Source organism: Ahaetulla prasina, chromosome 3 (assembly GCF_028640845.1).
Source record: "Ahaetulla prasina isolate Xishuangbanna chromosome 3, ASM2864084v1, whole genome shotgun sequence".
Taxonomy (NCBI): Eukaryota; Metazoa; Chordata; class Lepidosauria; order Squamata; family Colubridae; genus Ahaetulla; species Ahaetulla prasina.
The window spans coordinates 161,614,763-161,634,853 of record NC_080541.1 but is presented as its reverse complement, the minus strand read 5'-3'; the positions used below and the strand labels follow the sequence as shown (position 1 = coordinate 161,634,853).

Below are 20,091 nucleotides of genomic sequence, written 5' to 3'. Positions count from 1 at the left end.
ACCGTATTTTTCAAAGTATAAGATGCACCTTAGTTTTTGGGGAGGAAAATAAGAAAAAAGCTGATTGGCAGGTGGATTGGCCTCCCGGAATACTGTTCAGCTGTTTCCCAGAGGTGAATTTTAGGAAAAGGTTCCTTGGTTGTGAGCTCTGTGCCTTGCTTTTTTTGGCTTTTTTTTCCTGCCTCTGAAACTCTGTTTCAGAAAAAACTTTTTTCTGCCTCTGAAAGCCAAAACAGAACTTCAGAAAAAAAGCCTCTGAAGCTCTGTTTGGGAGCTTCTTTTCTGAAGTTCTATTTGGGGGCTTTTTTCCTAAGCTCTGTGAAGCTCTGTTTCTAATGCTTTTTTCAGCCTCTGAAACCTCCATTTGAGAAGCTGGGTGGAGTATAAGGCTACATTCGGAGGCTACATTCAGAGTATAAGACGCACCCAGATTTTCACCCTTATATTTGGGGGGGGGAAATTGCATCTTATACTCCGAAAAATACAGTAATATAAGACCTGGTCTTCTTTTTGGGGAAACATGGTACATAAGGTATAAAGAATCTTATGTGGCTGGCTGGCTGCAATGAATAGCAAATTCCATGGCAGATTTAGATTTGACTCCTTATAATCTCTGATGCAGCCTATAGTTGGACAAAAAGGTTGTTCAAAATGTGTGTTTTAGTTTTATCTTTGCAGTAGCCTGGTTACACAATGCCTAGGATATCAGATTTTCACTGCTTCCACTCTCAGTCAGTGGTGGGATTCAGCCAGTTCGCACCACTTCGGGAGAACCGGTTGTTAATATTCTGAGCAGTTTGGTGAACTGGTTGTTGGAAGAAATCATTAGGGCAGAGAACCGGTTGTTAAATTATCTGAATCCCACCACTGCTCTCAGTCCTTATATATCTGTCCTTCTGATGACCCTGTTGCCCCAGCAAACTAACACAGTTGTGCAGACTCTACTCTCTAAAGATACTTTCAGGAAATGAAGGTGTGTTTGTGTAACAAGACAATCATTAGTTTGGCCTCTGGAGGTTAAATGGGTGGGTGTCTCTGATTGTTACCCAGGTGATAAATCTAAAATATTGATAAGTGCAAAACAAAAATAGCAAACGTATAGACCTACAGTTTATTAGTCAAGATACTAAATAGATTAATAAGAAAACAGCTAAATAAGCACCTGCTGCAGGTTGTTTAAAAAACAATAATCTACCAAATTACAGGTCCATGAAACAGCTTTTTAGCTGTAGAAGATTGCTATGAGGTCAGTGTCTTCTGTATTTAGTTTTTTTTTATTCTCATCCAGTTTGATAAAAATAACTTTTTCATTTATTTATTTTTTTCAAAGAGAGTAAACTTAACTTAATTACTTAATAACTAAAGGTGGCCAACATACCTAATATCCTTCCTCTTCTCCTTTTCTCAACAACAACAACCCTGTGAAGTGGGTTGGGCTGAGAGACGTCACCTGGCCCAAAGTCATCTAGTTGACTTTCACACCTAAGACAGGATTAGATCTCACAGTCTCCTAGTTTTGAGGCCAGCACTTTCGCCACTAGACCATATTGGCTCTTCTCCTCTGAGGGGAAGTTTTGGATATTGTTCTCTTCAGCATTTAACAAATATAAGTAATGTAATTGGTAATATAATGTAACTTAATAAATATAAGTAATGTCAATCAAAACTGTTTGCTTTTATAATGTGTGTGTGTGTGAATTTATTAATGTAGAAAAGTATGACAGGAATACTAAACTATCATTTTCTAAACAGCTTCTAAGAACACATCAAAAAATATATCCATTTCTTAAAATATTTAGTTTTATTTACTCTGCTGAGGGAGTTTGCCATTTATAATTTAGTCCTATACAGAACCATTATTCACTTGTAATTGTCTATTAAACCAGTAAAACTCAATAGTAAATCATACCAGAATTCCTTTTGTGTGAAAAAAGTTTTCTATATTCTATATTTTAATTGAGCTATGTATATAAAGTCCTCTATAATGCTTTATTCATTATATGACAATGCTATTTATTTTTAAAACACAACTCTCTATATGCTTCAGTAAGATTTAACTTCCATTAACTTGCCATCTACTGCAGCGGTCTCCAACCCCCGACCTGTGGATTGGCACTGGGCCATGGCATGCCCAAAACCAGGCCGCGCAAACAAGTGAAGCCCCATCTATGGGATGCAGTCAGCATGCGAAACCATACCTCCTCCGGTCCATGGAAAAACCTCTCTCCACAGAATCAGTGCCTGGTACCCCAAAAGTTGGGGACCACTGATCTACTGTATTACTTAGCCAAGTTTAAAGCTGCCTGATGCAGTCCATTATTTTTTCTCCTGTCTCCACAGGATTGAAAAAGCGTACAAGGAAAGCCTTTGGAATACGGAAGAAAGAAAAGGATACCGATTCCACGTAAGTATGTACTGTGAATTAACAGTCCGAAGAGTAAGATAGAAAAGAGTTAGATTGAATCCAGTCCCACCCTTAAAACAGTACCCTCTAATGAGATCTAGATGGTATGCCTTCCCTCTTGTGGTTCCTGGCCTCTGGAACAGTATGCATATATGTACTTGTACCCTGCCTTTATTTTTTTACAAATAACCCTTGAGGATACAAATAAATAAATAAAAATAAATAAAATTCAAGGCAGTGGACATATCTAACATACCAGAGGTGGGTTTCACCAGTTCTAGAGAACGAGTAGCAGAAATTTTGAGGAGTTCGGAGAACCGGTAATAAAAATTCTGACTGGCCCCACCCCCATCTATTCTCTGCGTCCCAAGTCCCAGCTGATTGGGAGGAAATGGGGATTTTTGCAGTAACCTTCCCCTGGAGTGGGGTGGGAATGGAGATTTTACAGTATCCTTCCCCTGCCATGCCCACCAAGCCACACCCACAGAACTGGTAGTAAAAAAAATTTGAAACCCACCACTATAACATACCTTCCTTCTCTTATTTTCCCCACAACAACAATTCTGTCAGGTGGGTTGGGCTGAGAGAGAATGACTGGCCTAAAGAACTCCAGCTGGCTTTCTTGCCTAAGGCAGGACTTGAAATTGTGGTCTTCTGCTTTCTAGCTTGGTGCCTTCAACACTGACCAAGGTCCTGAGTTGGAAGTATGTCCCTTGGTGGCAATTTTATTATGCCATGGGTTATTTTAGTTGGTGGTGTTCTCACCTGTTTATCTAATAAACCACCTTTCCCTTTTTGTGATTCTGAATTTATTTTTAATTGTCATTCAAAATAATTTTTTAGTTGGGTAGGTGGCCTATAAATATGAATTGTAGACAAACACACAAATACATAACTAGAGCTGTTTCATGAATGAGGCTGTTTTACACAAACAATGAAAGCACAGTTGCTCATTTATCTGGTTCCCTGATAGGATGACTATATTTTATCTAAATTGCCAAAGTGATGAAGTTTGCAAGTTTGATTGAATTCATTCAACACTGTGAATATAGAGACATACCGAAGGTAGAGGCGAAATTCTCAAAAAAGAAAGCTTTTCTGATGTCTGTGAAGAATTGTCTTGGATTTTCAGTTATATCACAGAATTGTTGTTACTTTACAAGAGTTTTTTAAAATGAAACTGTTTTCCATGGTGCGGTACTTAACAGCTCCCAGGTGATGTGTGAGGGAAAAAATATTTTAAGTATGTTGCTGCTTTCTGTTTCTCTAAGACATTTTTCCACACCTACACCATTTCCCCCCCAAGAAGTTTCATAGCAAATATCAGAAAAGCTTAAAAAAATGGAAAGTAGAAAGATCAAGGAAATTCACAATAATTTTTCCATTTTTGACATATGTGAAAATGCTTTTGATCATCCTGCACCAACCTTTTGGAGTACTGTGATTACTGCTGATCAAGCACCTCTCCTTTAATTATGTTTATTTGACATGTTTTAAACTATGTTTTTGAATAATGTATAAAATAAAATAATTTCTGTAGATTAGACTTATGGAGTAGTTTATCAAATCTGTTGGATGCATCATCTCCGCCCACTAAATTGTTTAAATGTGCAGAATAGAGGAAATATTACCCAATGTCCCACTTTCCATCTCTATTCTACTTTGTTACATATATGCAAAAGTTAATGCTGGAATAAACCAAAGGCAGGAATAGCCCTTTTGGGAGTCTCCATGCTCATTACCTACAGTATTGTTTTCAATGGTTCTGGAAAGTTCTGTTATGTCCTGCCCAAAATATGAAGCCAGGTTTCGCATAAGAGGTAAAACTCCACCACAGACTTGGTTTGACTAAATTCCTTAGTAACATGCAGGAGGAAAATGCTTTCAGCTATTCATAAATCCACTTAAAATGACAAGGGGGAGCCCCATTGAGCGCACTGAAACTCCTGGATTTTTTGGCCTATTGAATATATGAGGCAGTAGATCAGGGGTGAAATCTAAAAAATTTCCCTACTGGTTCTGTGGGCTTGGCTTAATTGGTGGGCTTGGCTTAGTGGTCAGATGACTGGGTGGGCATGGCCAATAACAATAAATAAAAAAAATAATAAACAAAGTATACAAAACAATAAGTGGTACCAAAAACCATCTTTCACACTTTACACACACACACCACAACACAACTGACTCATACACAATGTAAAAGCAGCTGCACTTCATCCAAAATGGCCCTTGCAACAAGCAAGAACCTCACACAGCCACAAAAAGCTCAAAAACCAACTTTCACACTTTACACACACACAACACAACACAACTGACTCACACACAATGTAAAAGCAGCTGCACTTCAGTTTGAATAGCTTTCCCCAGTGTTGACATTTTCCACATTTGCAGATTTCAACTCTGAGTCCTCAATTGTAGCCATGCTGACAGGGGACTCTGGAAACTGAAGTCCACTGGGAAAAGGGAGGCAGAATTGATGTTGGTGTAATTTTTGCCAATTAAAGATGGGAGGAATGTAGGTTAAGGAGGCAGTGAGGAAAAATCATATTTATGATATGAGATTTATGTACAGAGGCAGCAGTGCAGCTTAATAATTTGATTTTGGGGGCATGTTTGTTGCTTTATTCTTTATTATAGTACTGTTTCATTAGAAACATTTGAAGCAAAAAATATGATTTTAAGACATATAGTCATTTTCAGTGCAACTATTTTATTGAGCAACGGTGATAATTAAATTAATGTAGATTTTTGGATTCCTTATAGTAATAAAACCTATTTTAATTTTATTACAGAGGATCACCAGACCGAGATGGAACTGTAAGTTTTAAAGATATTTCTTTCTGAAATTAGCCTTTATTTTCAATTAGGTGTATTCAATAGAAAATATGCCTTAAGTGTAGAAATCTTCTTCCCTATTTCTATTTTAATACTTTGAATATATTAACTGATTAACTGATTTTACTTGAATCCAGTCTAAGCTCTTTACCACCTCTTCAAATTTTAAAAAGTTTAAAATATTATGTCAAGATTTAAAATTGGAAAATCAGTTTCCTCAACTGAGGAAATGAACCCGGAGAAAATAGAAATAAGAAAGAAAGGCTGCTCTTAAATTATTGTTGCTTTCATTTATGATCTTAGGATTTTCATACATACTAGAACTAATTTTGGAAAGAAACTTACCTCAGCTATTAGACTTTATGTTTGCAATAAAGAATGTTGGGCTCAGATACAAATTTAACTTGTATTCCTGATTTCAGAAGACTTCCTCATATTGATCTGGTGAGGAAAAAACAGGGGTAATTGTTGAGTGTGTTCAACAGATCTTCACAAACAGAATGAAGACCAGAAATTTCCTATTGTTTGCTTTCATATTTTTGTATTTTATTCTATAATATAGTAAAAAATGTTATTTAAAAAAAAGAATGAAGACCTAGAAATTATGAATCCTAAGGGCCTTTCCAGATGATACTTTTCTGAACAGTGAATGAACTTCTATTATATGGGTTATGAGCTGGTTTCTTGAAGTCCAATTGATGTCCAGAAAAAGCATTTTCCCAGCATATTTATGCCACTGGTGAATGTGGCACGTCCTTCTTGTTTGAGGGGGAAATCTGTATTGGTTGAATTGTGGACTGAATCATATAAAATCTGTCTCATCATTAATGACCAGCATACTCAACCTATTCTTTTATGATTCCTGATTGAAAGTTTCTTCCATTCTTTCTTTAAAAAACGCAATACAGAATTCCATATGTTTATCCTTTTTAAGAAGTGATAAACATAAATAATATTTTTATTTCTTTTTTACAAGTAATCAATCTATTATAAAATGGTTTCTTTTAACTGAGTTCTTAGTTCGGAAGGTTTTTATTAATATAGAAGTAATATGCCTTCCAGATACTTTTTAAAAAGTGTCTTCTGTGAAGTAAGGCATCTTCTGCTTCCTCACAGTTACACTTCTTAGTACTGCTGTTAGTTGAGAGTGAGCTTTGTCTTCTGGAAAGGTCCTAATACAATTTTTGCTGGCCTAACTTTTTGAACATCTGACCCAAGATCCTTAATCCTCCCACTTTAACATAATTCCTTTTCAGCCCAATAGCAGTGATTTCTGAAGAACTGAATTGGGTAGAAATGCTTGTAGTTGTAGGTTGAAAAAAGCTGGCATCTACACATAATCTGCATCCCCCTTATGCCCGCTCATTGCATTTATTTATTTTTCTTTACCTTTTTTAAAAAAAGTAGACCACATCTGGAACACTTATGTATAACATTTTGGTCAAAGCTCTGTTCAGCAGAAGAAAAAGACATAGGCTTTCCTAACTTGCAAGCGGATTCATTCCTCAGGTCCCATTCATAGTGCAGTCTACTCTGAACTGATAATTTAAACCGGTGGTCTCCAACCTTAGCAACTTTAAACCTGGAGGACTTCAACTCCCAGAATTCCCCAGCCAGCAAAGCTGGCTGGGGAATTCTGAGAGTTGGAGTCCTCCAAGCTTAAAGTTGCCAAGGTTGGAGACCCCTGATTTAAACTAGTGGTTCCTGACCTGCTTAATGAATTACACCTTTTCCCAGTCTCCGCTAATTTCATTCATTCATTCAGTCAATCAATCAATCAAATTTTTATGGCCATCGAACTCAGTCAACAAATGTGGGCAACAATAAAGCAATAAGAATAGTCAAACCAATATAAATACTAAACCTGTCCAATGAAATATGCATAGGAGCAATATACATGGCTACTTAGCAACATAGCCAGGAAATGGGGCCCTTGACACAGTCAGTGGCCCAGGCTCCAGTACATAGCCAGATGTTTAAGGTATTATGAAAAGCTAATATGGTTGGAACCATTCTGATCTCTGAAAGAAAAATGTTCCATAGAGCAAGGGCCACTGCAGAAAAAGTTCATGTTCTGGTCCTGCCAGCTGACATTCTTACATCAGCGGTGGTTAAACTGGGGATAATTACCCAAATGTATAATTTGACACATCCTGGGAACAATGGAACAATTCATAATAGAGCCTTTTTTCTGTGGGTGTAATGACTCCAACTGGTACAAAATGTGTTGTGCAGCATGACCATTCTGCTTGACCTGGTTGGACAGGTAGAAACTCTTGAAAAAGGTGATCCCTCAGATACCCTAGTCCTAAGCCATATAAGGCTTAGGACTAACTAGGACTAACTAACTAACTAGGACTAAGCCATATAAGGCTTAGGCCTAGTCCTAAGCCAACATTCTTCATACTATACATAAATGATCTCTGCGACCACATCTCAAGTTATTGTGTTCTCTTTGCTGACGATGTCAAACTATTTAATACCACTAATAATACTTCTACCCTTCAAGAAGACCTCGACTTAATTTCCAATTGGTCTAAAACTTGGCAACTACAAATCTCAACCAGGAAATGCTCAGTCTTACATATTGGAAAAAAGAACCCTAACATCAAATACAAACTTGATGGACATTACCTAACTGATGACCCCACCCTGTCAAAGATCTTGGAGTTCTTATGTCAAATGACCTTAATGCCAAAGCCCACTGCAACTACATAGCGAAAAAAGCCCTAAGAGTCGTAAACCTAATTTTACGCAGCTTCTTTTCTAAAAACTCTACACTACTAACTAGAGCATACAAAACATTTGCCAGACCTATTCTTGAATACAGCTCATCCGTCTGGAACCCATACCACATCTCTGACATAAATACAATAGAAAGAGTCCAGAAATATTTTACTAGAAGAGTTCTTCACTCTTCCGAAAACAACAAAATACCTTATACCAACAGACTTGAAATCCTAGGATTAGAAAACTTACAACTCTGTCGACTTCAACATGACCTGTGTTTAACACACAAAATCATCTATTGCAATATCCTTCCTATAAAAGACTACTTCAGCTTCAATCGCAATATTACAAGAGCAAAAAATAGATTCAAGCTAAATGTCAACAGCTTCAAACTTGATTGCAGAAAATATGACTTCTGCAACAGAGTTGTTAATGCTTGGAACTAATTACCTGACTCCATAGTCTCTACTCAAAATCCCAAAATCTTCAACCACAAACTGTCTACTATTGACCTCACCCCATTCCTAAGAGGGTTATAAGGGGTGTGCATAAGAGCACAAAAGTGCCTACCGTTTCTGTCCTATTGTTCCCTTCATCATATCAAATTGATATAGTTGATGCATATTTTTTTACATATATGTATATATTTTCTTCAAAATATGTTGTTTTATCTATGACAAATGTTTGTGTATACTGTTGTGACAAAAAGAAATAATAATTAAAAAAAGGCTTTAAAGGTAATCCAACAGTACCTTGAATTGCACCTGGAAACACACCAGTAACCAGTCCAGCTCACATGGAAGTAGTGTTATATGTGCCAAATATCTGGCAACATTTACTATCTGTGCAGCCACATTCTGCACCAGTTGGAGTCATTACTCCCACAGAAAAAAAGGCTCTATTGTTTTACAGAAGCATCTCAGCAATAGTTGTCTCAATCCAGATCCTCAACTCACAAACAAGCCATTATGAATTGTTCCATGGTCCCAGGATAAGCAAAATTGTCAATTTGGGTAATTATCCCTGGTTTAACCACCACTGATCTGAGCCCAAGAAAGAGTTGGTAGCTTTCCTGGAGCTGCTATTAGACGTGGAGGCAACAAAATACAGTCCTTTCTTCTTTAAAAACATCCCAGATTGCCTACATCATTCTGAAAGCGGAGCCCATAGGTTTTGCATATAGCATGTGCTCCATGACTTTGTCACACAGATGAAATAATTGTGTTCTTAGATCTCAGTGTTTGAAGCAAATACAGAAGCCAGATCATTTGCATGATGATGTCATGACAAATGTGTTGTCCTTTGCCCTTGTTATCCTCCTACAAATAGCCTGAAATCTGTGTTTTGCCCTTGCCTTATCTTACTAGCAACTTGGGGAGACAAGGAGTTTATATTGAGGAAATAAAGGGGGAAAGAGGAAGTCTTCCCTGCCATTACTTGCTGTCTTGATTTATTTTTCCTTCCCACGTTCTGCAATCTTGGTTAGTGGATTGTTTTTAACAGCCAAGCATGTTTTTTCCACACAACTTAGAATTTGGCTCACACAATTATTTAAATCAAATCAAATCTTCATTAAACTCATAGACCAGGATTGACTCACACAGATATGGTTTCCATTACTGATAATGTGCTTGTGTCATTTTCCATTCCTCTCATGTTTCCATTTTCAAGCAAAATCGTATTTCTGAAAACCTTAAAATGAGAAAGGGAGCTTATTAAGCAGGAAACTTTCTTATCACTTTGCCTTCTGTCTTCAGTCTTTGGCTTCACCATTACTACCGTTAGTCTGGTGACTGTCTGTGACATCTACTAGTAGTTCTTTTTCTGGGTTTTAATACTGCTGAAACCTGAAACTGAAGATTATTTTTATCTAATAATTTTGCATTCTTTCAAATGACATTATTTGCTTTTCTGTGTGACTATGGAGATTCTCAGTCATCCAGGTCATGGTTGTCCCAAAGGTGCTTTTTCAAGAGGCAACTGGACTTTCTGGTTTTTCTTTGTAGACGTTTCGCTTCTCATCCAAGAAGCTTCTTCAGCTCTGACACCATTCCCCGCTATCCTGTCAGCTCTGAAGAAGCTTCTTGGATGAGAAGTGAAATGTCTTCAAAGAAAAACCAGAAAGTCCAGTTGCCTCTTGAAAAAGCACCTTTGGGATTTCTATTCTATAGTTTGTAAAATATGTTAAATGTCTCTTAAAATGGTATAAGAAATTTTCTTGCTTTGTGGGACACGTTTACTCTGACTAGAATGATTGGGGCTATATTCCAGTCAGTGGATTTCCCATCAAGCTGAATTTTGTTCTTAGTTTCAAAGTTTGATATTGTAAATAATCCTAAATCTAAGAAAAGATGTTTATTTTGTAAACTCAAGGATTAATTGCAAGTTTCTGGATGTGGCATCTCCAATATTACAAAACAAACTTTCAATTTTTCTAGTTTCTATCCCATCTTGGAGTAACAACCCAATACAATCCATGACTATAGTTTCTAGTCCTAAGAAAATACCTTCTTTCCTGCAATTATTCAAAACTTACTGAACACCAAAATACTATTGACTTTTTTTCTTACAGACAAACAGGATGAATTTAGAATCTCATCCCTTTTATATAGTTCAATTATTGCTTAATTAAATTATTCCTAAGATTGATCTGTCCAGTTTTATTGGAAAAGATATACTGCATTGAAATACAAAATTGAAAAGGCTATTGACCAATGAAAAAAAAAGAAAGGAGGAAAGTGTGGTTTTGAAATATATAGCAATCTAATGTTCTGTTAATAGACCATGAGATGGTATTTTAAAATCATGATAGCTGTCAGCTGAATTCCCTTACAATGCCTAACTTCTGCTGAATAGAGTGGTACTCTATGTTCCAAAATAGTCTGCTGATAGCAACATTAATTTGGCAGATAATTCCTTCAGAAAGTGCATTTTCAGCTTGCTTACTCCATGTAGTTTCATGTATTTTTTTTTAAGTCAAACCACCAAACACTTTAACCCTTTTTCTACAAAAAACAAAATCCATTCCAGCCACCCAGCCCTCATCCTCATGATCCATCCTACAATAGCAAACCAGAATATACCCAGGAAGGCGGAAAAGCAGTTTCGGTAAGAATGTGAATATTGGCTTAAAGCTTCAAGTGGGTTGGTTACAATAATATTGAAACTGCAACAGTTTTGCTTTTTCTTTAAAATACACCAATGCATGTTTGATATTCTTCACGTGTTACTTATTTGAATGTACTTTCACCATTGATGTTCCAGATAGGATGACTAACTCTTCACTTTTACACAAACTACAATCTAAGTTAGCGGTCTCCAACCTTGGCAACTTTAAGACTTGTGGACTTCAACTCCCAGAGTTCCTCAGCTTTGCTGGCTGAGGAACTCTGGGAGTTGAAGTCCACAAGTTCACAAGTCTTAAAATTGCCAAGGTTGGAGACCCCTGATCTAAGTGGTGTAGCTCTTTGTAATTGGCAGGTGGATTTTTTGTCAATGAACAGATTTTCTAAGTTTTGTTTGATTTTCTGGTATGGCATCTAGTGTGCCAATAGCCACGGCAGCAACCATGGATGATGCTTACGTGTTTCTAATATATGTTCAGATTTATTTATTAGATTTTTATCCTGCCTTTATTATTTTGATAAATAACTCAAGGCGGTGAATATACCTAATGCTCCTCCCTTTTCCTGTTTTCCCCAGAACAACAACCTTTGAGGTGGGTTGGGCTGATAGAGAGTGACTGGCCCAAAGTCACCTGGCCAGCTTTCATGTTTAAGGCGGGACTTGAACTCACAGTCTCCTGCTTTCTAGGCTAGCACCTTAAAGCATATATATATGGTACCTAATCATGGTTAGATATTAATTAGTGTTTTGTAATAGAAAGCTTTTGAAGGGGGGGAATTAAGTAATATTAATTCAAATAAATTAGATAGAAAACAGAATGTTTGTTTCATGAAACATGGGTTAAAATGGTATGCATAAAAAAAATCTTGGCTATATTATGTTAATAATACGTTATTTTGAAATGCAACTATACATATTATATGCCAACAAACCTTTAAATAGTCTAGGATTGTTATTATTGTTATATATACAACCAGTGGTGGGATTCAAATAATTTAACAACTGGTTCTCTGCCCTAATGATTTCTTCCAACAAACAGTTCACCAAATTGCTCAGAAACTTAACAACCGGTTCTCCTGAAGTGGTGCGAACTGGCTGAATCCCACCACTGTATATAACATTGGGAAATCAAGTCATAATGTACCAGCATAGTAAATGTGTGGATTCAAGCAGTATGTCATTTTGCAATTGACAGATGGAAATTTTGTCAATGCACAGATTTTCTAACTGTTGTCCAAGATTTTCTGATATGGCACCCAGCGTGCCGATAACAATTGGGGCCACTGGTTATGCTATAATCTTTTGATTTTGATTTTCAGATCTTTATACTTTGTGATCTTCTCCAATTCTTTGTCTTCTATTCCAACTATCCTCTAGTATTGCCACATCAATTATCCACACTTTCTTCTTTTCAATCACAATTAGATCTGGTGCGTTATGAGCCAATAATTTATCAGTTTATATTTGGATATCCCACAGTATAGCTCAGCATTCTATCTCTCAATGACTTCAGAGTCTTAGGCTAAGCCATCTAAAAACCTGCTATTTGAGCCTATGATGCGGGGTGGCAGGAATTAAATCTGGGACTTTTGCCATTGAGTTATCATCTCTTGCATAGTTGTCTTATACTTATAAGAGCTGTGGTGGTGCAATGGTTAGAATGCAATACTGCAGGACACTTCTGCTGACTTCTAGCTGCCTGCAATTTTGCAGTTCGAATCTCACCAGGCTCAAGGTTGACTCAGCCTTCCATCCTTCCAAGGTCGGTAAAATGAGGACCCAGATTGTTGGGGGCAATATTCTGACTCTGTAAACCGCTTGGAGAGGGCTGTAAAAGCACTATGAAGCTGTATATAAATCTAAGTGCTATTGCTATTGCTATACTGTACTTTGCCAATGAAAATTATCGTATTTTCTTACAATTCCTACACTGGTTCTCAGCTTTGGAATAGTCGAGAGTTCAAGAATGGAAAGTTGCTTTCCAGATTTGTGGTCAGGGAGACTTCAACTACTTTTTTGAACCTTCCAGCAAAAACTGAAGCTAGAAGGAGCTGAAATATGTGAGATGGGTGGTTATACACATTTACCATATAAATAAATAAATAAATAAATAAATAAATCTAGCTTCATCTGAGCAGAAATTTAGAACTTTTCCAAATAACCAACTTTTTGTCTCCCAACCCTACTCATTATTATATTAATATATATTAATATATAATATTAATATATAATATTAATATATATTAATATATATATATATATAATATTAATATATAATATTAATATATATATAATATTAATATATAATATATATATAATATATATTAATATATAATATATATTAATATATAATATTAATATATATTAATATATATATAATATTAATATATATTAATATATAATATTAATATATATATATGTGTGTGTGTCTGTCTGTCTTTGGTGTTTGGTATTATAATTTATATTATATTTTTAGCTTATCCTATCATGTCAGCACAAAATCAGTAACAACACCTGCATGTAAAGTATTTTGCTGATACATCCGTTTACCAGATATATCCCTGCAATTGGCCTGGATTGATTTTTTTCCCCATGAAACTAGAAGAGATCAGCCATATCTATCTTTGCCCTTGCTAATAACCTCCACTTACTGACGGATTTAAAGGATCCCAAACTGAACAAACCTTTAAATAGTCTAGGATTGTTATTATTGTTATATATACAACCAGTGGTGGGATTCAAATAATTTAACAACTGGTTCTCTGCCCTAATGATTTCTTCCAACAACCAGTTCACCAAATTGCTCAGAAACTTAACAACTGGTTCTCCTGAAGTGGTGCGAACTGGCTGAATCCCACCACTGTATATAACATTGGGAAATCAAGTCATAATGTACCAGCATAGTAAATGTGTGGATTCAAGCAGTATGTCATTTTGCAATTGACAGATGGAAATTTTGTCAATGCACAGATTTTCTAACTGTTGTCCAAGATTTTCTAACTGTTGTCCAAGATTTTCTGATATGGCATCCAGCGTGCCGATAACAATTGGGGCCACTGGTTATGCTATAATCTTTTGATTTTGATTTTCAGATCTTTATACTTTGTGATCTTCTCCAATTCTTTGTCTTCTATTCCAACTATCCTCTAGTATTGCCACATCAATTATCCACACTTTCTTCTTTTCAATCACAATTAGATCTGGTGCGTTATGAGCCAATAATTTATCAGTTTATATTTGGATATCCCACAGTATAGCTCAGCATTCTATCTCTCAATGACTTCAGAGTCTTAGGCTAAGCCATCTAAAAACCTGCTATTTGAGCCTATGATGCGGGGTGGCAGGAATTAAATCTGGGACTTTTGCCATTGAGTTATCATCTCTTGCATAGTTGTCTTATACTTATAAGAGCTGTGGTGGTGCAATGGTTAGAATGCAATACTGCAGGACACTTCTGCTGACTTCTGGCTGCCTGCAATTTTGCAGATCGAATCTCACCAGGCTCAAGGTTGACTCAGCCTTCCATCCTTCCAAGGTCGGTAAAATGAGGACCCAGATTGTTGGGGGCAATATTCTGACTCTGTAAACCGCTTAGAGAGGGCTGTAAAAGCACTATGAAGCTGTATATAAATCTAAGTGCTATTGCTATTGCTATACTGTACTTTGCCAATGAAAATTATCATATTTTCTTACAATTCCTACACTGGTTCTCAGCTTTGGAATAGTCGAGAGTTCAAGAATGGAAAGTTGCTTTCCAGATGCAGAGTAAAGAACCTGGAATGGCCTTTTTATTATTCGTAATGGAGTGATCGATGTCGGGGCATTCCTCCATTGAAAACATTGAGCTTTTCATGTCTTCTAAGAAATTATAGCATTTTAATTTTTTTTTTCCTTCTTATCACAACAAAAACAAAAACATTGTTTAAACTATGTATTACAGAAGAGAACAAATGGTGCTCCAAATGGATTTTATTCAGAGATTGACTGGGAAAGATATGTAAGTAATAGTAATTTAAAAAACCCTGGTGTTGACAGCAGTCTTTTAAAACATTGTTCTAGTGAGACTTGGTTACTTATTTGCATGCTTATTATTGTGTCATAGTGACTATGAATTATATTTTTAGCTTATCCTATCATGTCAGCACAAAATCAGTAACAACACCTGCATGTAAAGTATTTTGCTGATACATCCGTTTACCAGATATATCCCTGCAATTGGCCTGGATTGATTTTTTTCCCCATGAAACTAGAAGAGATCAGCCATATCTATCTTTGCCCTTGCTAATAACCTCCACTTACTGACGGATTTAAAGGATCCCAAACTGAACAAACCTTTGCTGATTGTTTGGGACACTGAAAAGTAAAGAAATAGCAATGGAGTCTATTATCTTCCCCAAATTTGTGGTCAGGGAGACTTCAACTACTTTTTTGAACCTTCCAGCAAAAACTGAAGCTAGAAGGAGCTGAATTATGTGAGATGGGTGGTTATACACATTTACCATATAAATAAATAAATAAATAAATAAATAAATAAATAAATAAATAAATAAATAAATAAATAAATCTAGCTTCATCTGAGCAGAAATTTAGAACTTTTCCACATAACCAACTTTTTGTCTCCCAACCCTACTCATTATTATATTATATTATAATTTATATTAATATATATTAATATATAATATTAATATATATATATAATAATATATATTTGTTTTCTGAGGTTTTCGCGGGTGTTTGTATGTAGATCTTTGGTTATTCGGGTTTTCTCCCGCGTAAAATTGGAAGTGTCTTGGCGACGTTTTGACGAAGTCTCATTCGTCATCTTCAGGCTTCAGCTTCATGCTTCTGGGAGCAATGTGTGACTGCAGCTGTTTCTTCCTTTTTAACTGCTAGTGGGGGTTTGAACTGATTGGGTGGGAGCTTGGCTGTGCTCTGATTGGATGGGGGTTTTTGGGTGCTCTGATTGGATGGGGGTGTGTCCTCTTTGGGTGGGGGCTTGGTTGTGCTCAGATTAGTCTGAGCTGCAGGGGGATTTGAGCTGGTGAGCTGCACAGCTGTTGTCCGGCTTCGTGTTCGCGGTCGTGCCACATCTTCACAGTGGGTGTCAGTCTGCTGCATGCATTCTGCACAAACCAAAAAATATCCACCATCTTAAGAAACCCCAAAGACAAAATTGAGTTAGAAAATCAAGGAGTATATGAAATCCCATGCACCGCCTGCCCCACCACATACATTGGACAAACCAACAGAAGAATAAGTGCACGCATTGAAGAACACAAGAACTCAATCAAAAAAGAGGAACCAACTTCTTCCCTGGTCCAACACCTTAAAGCCACAGGACACGATATTGACTTTAAAAAGACCAGAACTATCACCAAAACTGAACACTTTAACAACAGAATAATCAGAGAAGCCATCGAGATAAAAAAACGCCCACACAGCATGAACAAACGAGATGATACCTCCCACCTACCAGCCATTTGGAAACCTGCCCTTATTGACAAACGTGTCCCTAACACGAGGAATGACACCAGACCCACACTCACAAGGTCCACACAGGATGTCACCACCGCACATCCACCCAGAAAGCAGACCCAAACCCACACTGATCATGAAGCACGATTAAGGACCAGAAGCCAGACCGCAGCTGCAACATTAGCCATTTCAAACCCCTCCAATCCATGCATGCAGCAGACTGACACCCACTGTGAAGATGTGGCACGACAACACGGCCAAACAACAGCTGTGCAGCTCACCAGCTCAAATCCCCTGCAGCTCAGACTAATCTGAGCACAACCAAGCCCCCACCCAAAGAGGACACACCCCATCCAATCAGAGCACCAAAACCCCATCCAATCAGAGCACAGCCAAGCTCCCACCCAATCAGTTCAAACCCCCACTAGCAGTTAAAAAGGAAGAAACAGCTGCAGTCACACATTGCTCCCAGAAGCACGAAGCTGAAGCCTGAAGATGACGAATGAGACTTCGTCGAAACGTCGCCAAGACACTTCCAATTTTACGCGGGAGAAACCCTGAATAACCAAAGATCTATATCTATCTATCTATCTATCTATCTATCTATCTATCTATCTATCTATCTATATCTATATCTATATCTATATCTATATCTATATCTATATCTATATCTATATCTATATCTATATCTATATATATATATATATATATATAATATAATTTATATTATAATTTATATTTGTATAATATACAAATGGATGAGACTATTGCTTAACACAACGTAAGCCGCCCTGAGTCTTCGGAGAAGGGTGGGATATAAATTCAAATAATAAAAAAAAAGGTATCCAAGGTTGATTTGAGCTGTGTTCACTGATTTAAGATCTATTTGGACATCAAACTAATACAAGTGCAGTCATGTTTATTATATCTTTGTGAGTTAACACTTCACTGTTTCTTCACCTCTCTGGCCAAGAGCTGAGCGAAGAGAACTGCAAACTGGTCACAGCTCACTGGTTATCCTTCCAAGCTGGAAATAACCGAAGACCTTGTCCATTCCCTCAGTTTATCAGGTGCACGCCTATAAAAGAATGTCGCTTCCTCTCAGAAAAAACAGAAGAGGAAATAAATTGTTAGTCTTCCCTATCTAGTGTTTCATATGTATATGAACACTTGGTCCATTTGATTTGGAAACAAAAGAAATATTGCAAATCATTTGAAGGGAAGCTCAGTTTGAAGGGAAACTCAGTTTCAGACATATTGCTAATATGAAAATCATCTCATGGGAGAAATTTACATTTCGCCTGATAATGTTTTAACTTAACTTAAAAAGATATTGCACATGCTTATAGTTTTTATTTTAGTATTTGCAGAGCTGAATTAGTCAGGATACAGCATGGGTAGCAAACTTAATTTTATTGAGGGCCACATCAGGGTTGCGCTTGACCTTGTGGGGGGGAAGGTTGGCGTGGCCAGGATGGACGCGGTCAGGGTGGGTGTGGCGAGCTTGATGTCACTCATGGGGCAGGTGCCTGTGGTGGCCCAAGAACTCTGCCAGCGAAAATGGGCTCCCGAGCTCTTTTTTGCTGGCAGAGGCACCATGGGCCTTTGCTGTTTCTAGGGCGGCCCAGGGCCAGATCTAAGTACTCCATGGGCCAGATCTGGCCCCCGGCCCTTGAGTTTGACAACCCTGAGATAGAGTATGTCGCTTTGTTTAATCTTTCATCATATATGTCTTTAATCCCTATGTGTATTCTTTATTTTGTTAAGTAGAGAAATATCTATGCATCATAAACAGTGTTGATCTATAGCAGGGGTGTCCAAAGTTTTTTGAGTGAGGGCCAAATACAGAAAAATAAGCAAAGGCCCGGGCCACGGGGGGGGCTGAATTTTTTTTGTACCAGTTCTTTGGGCGTGGCTTATTTTGGGGTGTGGCTTGGTGGTCATGTGACTGGTGGGCGTGGCTAACTGCTCATGTGACTGAGTGGATGTGGCTATGGGCATAGAAAGTACTCAGAGGGCTAAAAAAAGTAATTTTTGACCAGTCCTCACACTTATGACTATCCTCACATTTATGCCCATTGCAACATTTTTAACAACCATATCACTCATTTCACAACTGCTTCTCTTCACCACGGTTACAAGATAGGGTGCAAAATGTAAAGATAGTTGTAGGTGTGAGGACCAGTCAAAAGTGTGAGGACAGGTCAAAAATAACTTTTTTTTTTTTATTGAAAGAGTTTTAAAAAACAAAAACATTTTCCCCCTTTTTCCCCACTCCCTCCCAAAAAAAACCCCTTCCCCCCCTCCCCGCCCCCCGGCTTCCCGGGTCAATCACAAGGTATTGTTATACGTAAACCAAACATAGAATAAAATTTTCCCTTCCAATCCAAATAACCACATCCAAAGCTTTTCATCTCCCAACCCCCTCCCCATTACATAGTCAAAAATAACTTTTTCAGCCCTCTGAGTAGTCCTTGGCCAGGGGTGTCCAAACTTGGTCCCTTTAAGACTTGTGGACTTCAACTCCCAGAGTCTGGGAATTGAAGTCCACCAGCCTTAAAGTTCCCAAGGTTGGAAGACCCCTGCCCTAGAAAGTTAGGTGTTTGGATTAAAATATTTTTATGTTTACTGTCTAATAATTTGAATGACATACATGCAGGTACAGTATGTATTTAATGCTCAGGTGGTCTGCAACTTACAATCACAATTGGGATCAGAACTTCTCGGTTGTTAAGTGAATCACACCTGATTTTAGTATTTGCAGAGCTGAATTAGTCAGGATACAGCATCAGACCAGAAGAACCAGGCTATATCCTTTATTTTTAATTTGCAACTTCCTTGCTCAGACAGGTGGCTCATGGATAATCTAGCTACACCTGCCAGAATTCCCAGCCAGCAGAGCTGGCTAGGGAATTCTGGGAGTTGAAGTCCACCAGCCTTAAAGTTGCCAAGGTTGGAGACCCCTGCCCTAGAAGGTTAGATGTTTGGATTAAAATATTTTTATGTTTACTGTCTAATAATTTGAATGACACACATGCAGGTACAATATGTATTTAATGCTCAGGTGGTCTGCAACTTACAATCACAATTGGGATCAGAACTTCTCGGTTGTTAAGTGAATCACACCAGATTTTAGTATTTGCAGAGCTGAATTAGTCAGGATACAGCATCAGACCAGAAGAACCAGGCTATATCCTTTATTTTTAATTTGCAACTTCCTTGCTCAGACAGGTGGCTCGCGGATAATCTAGCTACACCTGCCAGAATTCCCAGCTCCTTCTCAAACTCAGTCATGTAATCTTCCCAATGTCTAACTTTTCTGATATTGGGGGGAAAAAATCCAACAGAGAGAAAAAGAATAAGATTCCAGTATTACCAGCATTTTTATAAATAATGTTGTAGTCTACAGATTGATTGCATTTCTCTTTAACTGTGATCTACCTACCAAAGGAAAGCACTTTTATTCTTCAAGTGAATCTGAAGAGGAAGAGGAGGCACACAAGAAATTCAACATTAAGATT

At 37.4% G+C, this 20,091-nt stretch overlaps 1 protein-coding gene across 1 annotated transcript in view; it reads left to right on the top strand.

Moving 5' to 3' along the window:
- Positions 1-2,306: 2,306 nt before the first annotated feature.
- The window catches only part of SGIP1 (SH3GL interacting endocytic adaptor 1), an 86,715-nt gene continuing 68,930 nt past the window's right edge, over positions 2,307-20,091 (top strand). The window contains exons 1-4 of the mRNA XM_058176666.1: positions 2,307-2,404; positions 5,197-5,221; positions 11,000-11,077; positions 15,036-15,092. Of these exons, the coding sequence (XP_058032649.1) occupies positions 2,307-2,404; positions 5,197-5,221; positions 11,000-11,077; positions 15,036-15,092 (258 nt within the window). The remainder of the gene's footprint in view (positions 2,405-5,196; positions 5,222-10,999; positions 11,078-15,035; positions 15,093-20,091) is intronic.